The sequence below is a fragment of the Orycteropus afer genome, unplaced genomic scaffold, assembly GCF_000298275.1.
Source record: "Orycteropus afer afer isolate SDZICR_OR568_19922 unplaced genomic scaffold, OryAfe1.0 scaffold00011, whole genome shotgun sequence".
NCBI lineage: Eukaryota > Metazoa > Chordata > Mammalia > Tubulidentata > Orycteropodidae > Orycteropus > Orycteropus afer.
Window position 1 is genome coordinate 16,575,087 of NW_006921598.1, and position 11,405 is coordinate 16,586,491.

At 37.8% G+C, this 11,405-nt stretch overlaps 1 protein-coding gene across 1 annotated transcript in view; it reads left to right on the top strand.

Annotated features, from left to right (window-relative positions):
* ME1 (malic enzyme 1) overlaps positions 1–11,405 on the top strand; it is a 231,625-nt gene that overhangs the window by 47,226 nt on the left and 172,994 nt on the right. The window contains exon 2 of the mRNA XM_007951230.2: positions 5,538–5,671. Coding sequence (XP_007949421.1) covers positions 5,538–5,671 — 134 coding nt within the window. The remainder of the gene's footprint in view (positions 1–5,537; positions 5,672–11,405) is intronic.

Consider the following 11,405-nt stretch of genomic DNA (forward strand, 5'->3'; position numbering starts at 1 on the left):
CTTAGCCACTATGCTACCAGAGCTCCCAAAGCAAACATTTAGCTAACTCAATTCCTTAGTTGAACTTAGTTTAGTTCAACTATATTCCTTCTTTTCAACTAAGGAGAATATTAGCTGATGAAATGATTCTTCATAGAGACAAATATAGTTCAGTACAATGATTACTATACAGTATAGTTCAGACAGTGAGTCAGTCTTTTTGGTATACTGTTAGCTTTGACATGTGCATAATATCATGTAACCAGCACCAAAACCCAGAATAGTTCTGTCACATTAAAAAATTCCTTTATGCTGCCTGTTTTGGGGCCAGCCTTTCTCTCCACCTAGCCTCTGGCAACCACTGATCTTTTTTGCCCTTACAACTTTGCCTTTTTCAGAATGTCATATAAATGCAGCCAGACAGTATGTAGCCTTTTGTGTCTTACTATTTATATTTGGCATGACATTTTTGAAAATCATCTTCTTCATTTATCAGTAATTTTCTCCTTTTCACTGTTGATAATATTTTGGTGTATATGGATGTACCTCAGTTGTATTATCCGTTCTTCAGTTTAAATACTTTTGCATTGTTTCAAGCTTTTTGTGATTTTTACTTTCCATTTCTTTACTTTTTTATAACCTTCCTTAATCACTTTTCACTTTCTCTCCTCTGAAACATACAGTAGCAATTGTATAGTTACAGCCTATCATGAATTGGTTACTTAATCTAACACATTTTTGTTGATTGCCTACTAAGTGCCAAGCATTATTCTGGACACAAGGGATACACCAGTTGAACAAAACATATAAACATCTTTGCTTTAATATGACAATGGATTCAACCATTTAAATCAGTAAGTTCTGTGAGCATAATGAATTTGCATGTATAGATTTCTTACAAGATTTTTGTGGTTTAGATGGTAATTTGCTTTTACCATTCAACTTGATTTGTTTATTGCCAGCATTAAAGTGAGAAACAACAAACTACTCAGCTTCATTGCAGACATTAAAGATGAATAGTGCAGAATACAGAAACTATTCTATTTTATGGTAATAATTTCTGATAAATTCCTCACGACAGAATTCTTTTTGTCTTATGTTTGTTCCCTGCAAACACAGTTTCTAATATAAATCTCCTGTTATGTCAGGAATTTTGTTTTCACTTCTGCTTGATAGTCTCAGTTTTCTCAATAAGATGTACATAGATTAATTAGTAGAGTCCAGAAGAATAGTTGTCCTGTTTGCTGCTCTCAGCAGTGAAACAACATACCATTCTGCTGTCTGGGGATCTGGTCCAAAAGAGTTTTAAGGAGTAGGGAAAGTAAAAGGAAGACAGAGAAGGAGAAAAACCAGGGTTGAAACTAGAGTGTATGAGGTTGCTTTCAAGGAATTAGAATTAAAGGTGATCTGGTAACCTAATATGTGTATAGACATCTAGTGTTCTCAACTACAATGAAAGACTCTAGAAATCAAAGGAAAGTGAGAGCCTACGTGCATGTTTTAGATGCTTTATAATGGTGAGGTAAAATGTCTTTGAAATAGATACATGTCACATTAGCTTTTAATAAGGAGAATGTATCAGTGTTAAACTAGCATTTCACTGTCGAGTTTTAAGCATAACTGACTTGTTTATAGATTTCTATTGAATATATATATATATATATGTTAATATGAAAAACTGAAGGATATAATGAGGATTATAAAATGGCTCAAAATTGTTTCTTTGAATATTTTTCAGGATCTGTTGATTGATAGGAATCAGATTAATAAGTGCCGATGTTCTTAAAAATCAGTGGTTTAAATGAAATCATGCTATATATTTTAAATTATGCAGGGATTTTGGTACTTTAAGTTTATTAATTCTGTTTGTTCTTTAGTTTTTAATTCATAAAACATAGTAGAATATGAACCCAGTTGTAAGACCTTAACTTGGCCCAGTTTCCAGATTTCTAAATACCAGTGTGTTTGTTTCTTTGCTTTTAAGAATTAAATTGGCACTTTACAGTGTCTTGGAAAATTTGGGCAACAGTGTATAGGAACTACTAAATATCAAAGGATATTATCAAAAGATTTCCAGATGGCATTATCATTTATACGACATAAGTTATCAGAGACATTTAAGATTTAGAAATTAGTTTCAGACCAGACATTGGAAGGTATATGTAAAAAGACTAACTAAAGCTGTAAATGATTGTTAATCCATTGCTGTTGAGTTGGATCCGACTCATAGCGACTTCTCACTGGGTTTCCCAGGCAGTATCACTACAGAAGTAGATTGCCCAACCTTCCTTCTGAAGAGTGGCTGGTGGGTTTGAACCGCCAGTCTTCTGGTTAGCAGTCAAATGCCTGAGGCACTAAGTAGGAAAGGAGCATATATTAGGACTTCTCACAACAAGCCTTATTCTCAGTATATTGAAATTGTGATGATGATTTTTTTTTTTTGCAGGCACATTTTCAAGGCATAATATTCAGAAATTGCTGCGTCTTCACTTATACCTATATATTTTTGAAACTGTAATATTAGCCTAGCTTTTTCTCTCCCACTCTTTGTTTTTGTTAGAAAAGTCTGTGGAGTTTTATTCTCTTTCTTTTTCAAATATATAACTGTGTGTTATGGATTTAATTATGTCACACCAAAATTGTGTTGTAAATCCTAATCTCTATGCCTGGGTTATAATCCCATTTGGAAATTGGTTGTCTTTGTTATGTTAATGAGACAGGATTAGTGTGGGGTATATTTTGAGTCAATCTCTTTTGAGATGCAAAAGAGATTAAGTGCAAGCTAGCAAGCAGAGGTGGAGAAAGAGAGATGCCAAGACTCAAGATTGCCCAAGAGCAGAAGCTCAAAGAGGCAACTAGAAGAGAAAGCCTTCCCTTAGAGCCTGCACCCTGAAGTGGGACTTCTAGCCTCTGAAACTGGGAGAGAAGTAATTTCTGTTTGTTAGAGTCACCCACTTGTGGTATTTCTATTACAACAACACTAGATAACTAAGTCACTGTGTCACTGTGTATAATTGTATTTAATTCCAAGAACTTGTTTCATGACATTTTATTTTAAATAATTAGCCTTCTCAGTTATATCTTTATCTAGTGAAGTATTCCTTCCATTTTACAGACTGCATTTACATACAAATATCCATTTCTGGTTGCAGAATATTTGCTTTAAGTTTTTTAAGTAATTTTACCAGAATATATATGCTGATCAGTTTCCTGAGCAGCAATTTTATTGGCTTATAAAATTTTAATGTCTCTGATATTGAATATTTAGGAGCTCTGGTAGCATAGTGGCTAAAGCACTTGACTGCTAACCAGAAGGCTGGCGGTTCAAACCCACCAGCCACTCCTCGGAAGGAAGGTTGGGCAATCCTACTTCCGTAGTGATACTGCCTCGGAAACCCAAGGAGGGGTCGCTATGAGTCGGGGCCGACTCGACGGCACTTAACAACAACAACAACAATATTGAATATTTAAGATTATTTTCTATTTCATTTGTTCTGATTATGTCAGACACTGTTTTAAGCACTAGGGAGAAAGCAGTGAAGAAAACAGACAAAAATCTGCGGTCTCATGAAAACACATTCTGTGTTCTGGTGTGTGACTATAACATGTTCTGGTGTGGGAACAAAATATGTCCTGATGTGGGGACATAAGCCACAAACTGAGAAGTAAATGGCAGGAACAGGCTCAGATAACACCACAAATATCACCCAGTGTGGGGCTGACATGCTGCACTGGTTCCTAGTCTTATGTATCCATAAGAAGGTGATTAGGGCAGGCACAGCTGGATTATCCTTCTGGAAAGAAACCATCCTGATGCTGTCCACACTTGTTGGAACTTCAAAGTGAGCATGTAACATTGCAGGCTTTAACAGTCGTTAGAGAGGCATTACTAGTGCACAAAAACATCTTACAGCTGAGAGCACTTGGACACCTTATGAGAGGTTGAGGTTGTGCACAGTTCCTCAAGCTGGCAGTTCTGGAGCCATTGGTCCCAAGGAGCTCTTACTGACAATGTGAAGGTTCCACTTGGGATTATTCAGTGGACAAATCTATTTGTCTGTCTTCATTTTGCCCTCTTGACCACACTAATTAAACGTGTCTCCAATAGTGTTCTGAGTTTAAAAGTTATATTGAAAATTAAAAAAGAGAGTGTAGTTCACCTGTTGATCTCCCTTATCTACTTTCTAGGATGGGACATGTTCATTCCTAACCATTAAGGGTATATTTTGTCCCTCTGAGATGAGCCAAGTTGTCCTTTTACAAGAGTAATAAACTTCACAAGGGCACAAATGTCACGGCTACAGAACTACCCATTGCAAAGTTAGTAAACAGGTTTGAACCCATTTAGATTGTCTAGAAACATCATCAGGGGTCACAGTGAGTGACCCAGTCATCATGTTGTTGCTCTTGTGCTGGACCTAAAGTTATTCTGTCTTCAGTATCTTCACGGGGAGTCCGCTCCAGGAGGACCCTTCATCCTAGTCTTCCAGATCAGTCTCTTCCAGTAGTGACCACTTTGGCATCTTTGCTATTACTTCCCCACCTATTATATCCCAGAAACTCTCTTATGTTCCTTCTGGGTTTTTATATCAACCCATCTGTTCTATCTCATTTGTTTTTGAGCTCCACAAACATTATTTAAGTACTAATTGTTCCTGTAATAGGTATAATAATAGGGTTCTTAATTTGCTGTTGTAAACAATAGATAAAACACGATATTTCCCAATTCAACATTTTTCAAATATGCAATTCAGTAAGATCAATTACATTAATCATCGTGTACAACCATCACCAATATCCATTTCCAACTTTTCTGTCACCATGCTTCCTGAACAATGACTCCCTCTTTACACCTCCATCTTTCCCCTGGTAACCACTAATAAACTTTGGACTCTATACATTTGACTATTGTAGATATCTCACTGAAATGAGATCATACAGTGAGTATGGAAAGGTTTTAGAGAGGAGCGAGCATTTGAGGTGTGGCTTGAAGGCCTGCAAAGCAGAGAAAAAAGTCATTGTTGACATGGTGTTATGGAGAAATAAAAGGCTGTATTTTGTCAGGCAGTGGTTGAGAAGTGTTGCATGAGTAGATGTGTATAAGAAGAGTAGGAGACCAATCAGGAGTGGAGTGTTGGAAAAGATACCTCAGGGTTATGTATAAAGTATTTCCCAATCTGTTTTATAAGTCACAGGTGATCTACGTATATTCATATTTTAAAACTCTTTCTTAATACCACTATATATATTTACATCTAATGACATTAATAATGGTGATTATATCTTCATTTGTGTGTCTTCAAATAGTTTCCTCCCATCGGCTACCTAATTTTTCCTAACAATATTTGAGTGACACAACTCTGAAATTATTACAGTATTCTAATTTTTAAAGATGAAGAAACTGAGGTATGGAGAGATTAAGTGATTTACTCAGTCACATGGCCAGGTTTAGAGTGATGCCCAGATATCTTAGTTTGATTTTATTTGTGTGTGTGTGTGTGTGTGTATGCTTTTTGTCTTTTTTTTCCCTGAAATCACTGTCTTTATATTCTCCATAGGACTTGGCTTTTACTCTGGAAGAGAGACAACAACTGAACATTCATGGATTGTTGCCTCCTTGCTTTATCAGTCAGGATGTCCAGGTCCTTCGAGTAATTAAAAACTTGGAGCGTCTGAACTCTGACTTTGACAGGTAACACATTCCTAAGACTGATTTTTATATTTCTCTTAAACAATTGCCTGGTTTACTTTTTATTTGATGAAAAACTTAAAATCATTGTATTTAATGATTTGGAAAGAGTAGTCAACTGTGGGGGAGCTCTGGTAGCATAGTGGCTAAGACACTTGCCTGCTAACCAGACGGCTGGCGGTTCAAACCCACCAGCCACTCCTCGGAAGGAAGGTTGGGCAATCCTACTTCCATAGTGATACTGCCTCGGAAATCCAAGGAGGGGTCGCTATGAGTCAAGTTTGACTCGACGGCACATAACGACAACAACAACAACAGTCAACTATGAGCACAATTAGCCTATAAATACATTGATATAAAATATTTACTCTCTCTTGGAACATTTCAATGAAATAAAATTTTCTTTTCAAAACTGTATCCTCAGAAAGACTACTTGTCTCATGTGATAAAATTCTTGACATAAAAGTGAATTATTAGGAAATTTCATTATAGACCAAGCAAAACAGGTTAAAATGCTTTTCAGTCAAACTTTGAATACATTATAGGTGAAAGTACACTTTTTCAAATTTCCAGCTTGGTCAGTTTGTTTAGAATTAAGTTTCCATATGGAGAAGGATGAAGGTAACATTTTCCCTACCTTTGTGTAAGGATCAATCCAATCCAATTCAGTTCTAAATCGATTCATTAATTCAGTTCTATTTTTGTTCTGACACGAGCTGCACATGCAGCACTTCTTCCTTTAATCTTGACCACCTGGAGCTAGGTCATATCTCACAAGTTAAAGGGCACAGTCCTCCAGATTGCCAAGTCTGCCCAGGACCTCAGATACCGGATGCAAACTTGGGAACTCCTAGGGCTCCCCTCACTTCTGACCTTCCAGCTCCTTAGGTTCAATAATTTGCTACAGTGATTCATGGAACCAGGGCTTATGTATACAAAGGAATCACCTGGGGATAGTGTTATAGTGTGCATTCTGATTTAGTATATCTGAGGTGGAAATGCAAATTCTCAGCAAGGGTCAAACCAGAATGAATCAGTTTAAAGCCCTGCACAAAGCTCAGGGAAAGCAATATACCTACCTAAAGAAGAGACATAGGGCGAGGTCTAGAAGGGTTTCCAATGCTGGGCTTCCATGACCCAAGAGGTTATGTCACCCTCTCAAGAATAGATGTCTTTTGTTGTTGTTGTTAGGTGCCATTGAGTCTCCGACTCATGATAACCTTATTTACAACAGAACAAAACACTATCTGGTCCTGTGCCAGCCTCACAATCCCTACTATACCTGAGCCCTTTGTTGCAGCCATTCTGTCAATCCATCTCATTGAGTGCCTTCCCCTTTTTTGTTGACCCTTCACTTTACCAAGCATGATACCCTTCTCCAGAGACTGGTCCCTTCTGACAACATGGCCAAAGTAGGTGAGATGAAGTCTGGCCATTCTTACTTCCAAGGAGCATACTGGCTGCACTTCGTCCAGGACAGATTTGTTAGTTCTTTTAGCAGTCCGTTGTACTTTCAGTATTCTTCTCCAACACCACAACTCAAAAGCATCAACTCTTCTTTGGTCTTCCTTATTCATTGTCCAGCTCTCACATGCATATGAAGCCACTGAAAATACCGTGGCTTGGATTAGGCATACCCTAGTCTTCAAGGAGGAGCTCTGGTAGCATAGTGCCTAAGGCACTTGACTGCTCACCAGAAGGCTGGCAGTTCAAACCCACCAGCCCCTCCTCGGAAGGAAGGTTGGGCAATCTTACTTCGGTAGTGATACTGCCTTGGAAACCCAAGGAGGGGTCGCTATGAGTCGGGGCCAACTCGACGGCAAACAACAACAACAACAGTCTTCAAGGAGACATCTTTGCTCTTCATCACTTTAAAGAAGTCTTTTGCAGCAGGTATGCCCAATGTAATATGTCATCTAATGTTTTGACTGCTGCTGTCATTGGTGTTGATTGTAGAACCTAGTAATGTGAAGTCCTTGACAACTTCAATATTTTCTCTGTTTATTGTGATGCTGCTTATGGGTCTGGTTGTGATGATTTTTGTTTTCTTTATATTGAGGTGTAATCCATTCTGCAGACTGTCATCTTCAGTCTTCATCAGTAAGTGCTTTAAGTCATCCTCACGTTCAGCAAGCAAAGTTGTGTCATCTGCATACCACTGGTTTTAATAAGTCTTCCTTCAATTCTGATGCCATGTTCTTCTTCATATAGTCTAGCTAGATGTCTTTTACTCTGTCTATATCCTTTATTGGGATCTTTTTGCATGGAGATAATTGACTGAATCCTTCCCTCCTTTCCCCTTTTCCCCTTTTGAGGTCAGCCAGAAAGATCTGGTCTGGCCAACCCCCACTTGAAAATCATCTCATTACCATAAACTCTCAGGTATGATCTGTAGGCCTATAGATAAAACAATCACCAGAACCTACTGCCTTCAAGTTGATTCTGACTCATAGCAAGCCAATAGGACAGGGTAGAACTACTCCAGAGAGTTTCCAAGGATGTGAATATTTATCGAAAACAGACTGCCCCATCTTTCATTAGCAAAGTGGCTGGTAGGTTTGATCCGCTGACTTTCTGGTTAATAGCTGAGTGCTTACTCACTTGTGCCAATAGGCCTCTAATAGATAAAACAAAGGCAACTGAATTACTCAAGAAATTCCTAGGGTTTGACATATCTCTCAGGAGCCAAGGAAAAAGGCCAAATTTTGGGGAGTAAAGTTAATATAAACCCCACACTTTAGAATTAAATAGTCCTAAGTTAAAATTTGAGGAGTGCTGGTAGTGCAGTGGATAAATGTTTGGTTGCTGACCAAAAGGTCAACGGTTCAAAACCACTGGCCACTCTGCTTCCATAAAGATTTACAGCTTTGGAAACCCTATGGAGCCATTCTACTCTGTCCAGTAGGATTGCTATGAGCTAGAGTAGACTCAATGGCAATGTTATTGTTAGATGCTGTTTAGTCAGTTTTGACTCACAGTGACCCTATGTACAAAAGAATGCAACACTGACTGGTCCTGTGCCATCCTCACAATTATTGCCATGCTTGAGCCCATCGTTGCGGTCACTGTATCGGTCCATCTTGAAGGTCTTCCCCTTTTTTGCTGATCCTCTACTCTACCAAGCATGATATCCTTTCCCAGGAACTGGTCCCTTTGGATCATATGACCAAAGTAGGAGAGAGGAATTTTGGCCATTCTCGCTTCTAAGAAGCATTTTGGCTGTGCTTCCTCCAAGACAGATTTGCTCATTCTTCCAGCAATCCATGGTACATTCAGTATTCTTCACCAATACCACAATTCAAATGCATCAATTCTTCTTTGGTCTTCCTTATTCATTGTCTAACTCACATGCATATGAGGTGATTGAAAATACTATAGCTTTGATCAAGTGCACCTTAGTCTTCAAAGAGACATCTTTGATCTTGCTGTTGTTATGTGCCATCGAGTCGGCCCCAACTCATAGCGCTTTGATCTTAAACACTTTAAAAAAGTCTTTTGCAGCAGATTTGCCCAATGCAGTACATCCTTTGATTTCTTGACTGCTGCTTCCATGGACATTGATTGTGGATCCAAATAAAATGAAGAATTTGACAACTTCAATCTTTTCTCCATTTATCTTGATGTTGCTGTTGGCCCATTTGTAGGGAACTTTTTCTTTTTTCATGTAGAAATATAATCCATACTGAAGGCTGTAGTCTTTGATCTTTGTCAGTAAGTGCTCCAAGTCTTCTTCATTTCAGCAAGTGAGGTTGTGTCATCTACATATTGCAGGTTGTTCATGATTCTTCCTCCAATCCTGATGTCAAGTTCTTCTTCCTATACTATGGCTTCTTTGATTATTTGCTCAGCATACAGATTGAATAAATACAGTGACAGGATACAACCCTGATGCATACTTTTCCTGATTTTAAACCATTCAATATCTCTCTGTTCTGTTTGAATGACTGCCTCTTGGTCTATGTACAGATTCCTTATGAATGTGCTTAAGTGTTCTGGAATTCCTATTCTTTACAATGTTATCCATAAATTTGTTATGGTCCAAACATTTGAATACCTTTGCATAGTTAATAAAACACAGGTAAATATCTTTCTGGTATTCTCTGCTTTCAGCTAAGATGTGCCTGACATCAGCAATGATAACCCTCATTTCACATCCTCTTCTGAATCTGGCTTGGATTTCTGGCAGTTCCCTGTCGATGTACTGTTGCAACCATTTTTGAGTACTTATTAAGCAATGGAGGAGCTCTGGTAGCATAGCGCGTAAAAGGCACTTGAGTACTAACCAGAAGGCTGGTGGTTCAAACCCACCAGCCACTCCTCAGAAGAAAGATGGGGCAATCTATTTCCATAGTGATACTGCCTCGGAAACCCAAGGAGGGGTTGCTGAGTCAGGTCTGACTCGATGGCACATAACAACAACAACAACATTAAGCAATGGGTTTCGGTTTTTAGGTTGAAATTCTGATTCTATATCTCTAACACTGCCGTGACTGCTGTGTGTGTCTTGCCCTCTGCTTTTGACTCTGCTCTTTCTTTTTAAGGTACTTAATGTCTCTAAAAAGAGCTCTGGTGGTATAGTGGTTAAAACATTCAGCTGCTAGAAAAGGTCAGTGGTTTGAACCCAGCAGCTGCACCATGGGAGAAAGCTGAGGCAATCTACTTCTGTAAAGATTTACAGCCTTGGAAACCCTATGGGGCAGTTCTACTCTCCCCTAAAGGGTCTCTATGAGTTGGAATCAACTCGATGGCAGTGAGTTTTACCTCTTTAAGTTTCAGGGTTTTTTCATCTGTAGACGGGAGAGAATAATAGGTACTTGAAAATATTGTGGCGAGCATTAAAAGGCAGCTGGTTTAAGACTTAAAATGTACTCAATAAATGGTAACAATTATTATTGTAACCTACGGAGTGATGAAATAAATGTTAGATAATATATTAAAATATAGAAAATACATTTGTATAGTAAATACTATAGACACATAAGATTCTATTATGATATTTACTTATTATTTTTATTTTAACCATCTCAATCCATAGAAAGTTTTATTGGTTACATTGTTTCAAAACTCATTTTATATTTAAATCAAATTTTTAAATATTTAAATAAATTTATTTTAGCTCATTGGCATAAGAGCAGAGGTTATCACTTGTATTGGGAATGACCTTTTATGGCATATAATTTTAGAGGCTTGAAGATGGCTTTTCTAACTTAATATATTCCTTACTTGTAATGATGTCTGAAATCTTTCCAGAAGGTTTTCATTCTTATAGTTTAAGACTTTGAGATATGATACTATGCAAATTATTGAGAGTAATATTTATGAAGGAACTCTGGTGGCATGAGTAAGGCATTTGGCTGCTAACCAGAAAGTCAGTGGTTAAAATCCACCAGTCCCTCTGAAGGAGGAAGATAAAGGCAGTCTACTTCTGTTAAGATTTACAGCCTTGGAAATCCAGTGGGGGTTCCTATGGTTCAGAATCGACTTGATAGCAGTGGGTTTTTTGTGAGTTTTTTTTTTTTCTTTTTTGGCAATATTTATGTAAGGTGTTCTGACAGGACTTGTAGGTTGTTTAAAAAAAAAATAAGTTCCTGTTCCTGGAAACTTAAAACATATTTTAAAAAAAATAAAAACCAAACTCACTGCCATCAAGTCAGGAGAGTTTTCATTTTAAATATTGTGTTGGATTGGGTTCTCTAGAGAAACACAAAAACCAGCAAAGTGTATATATATATTTATA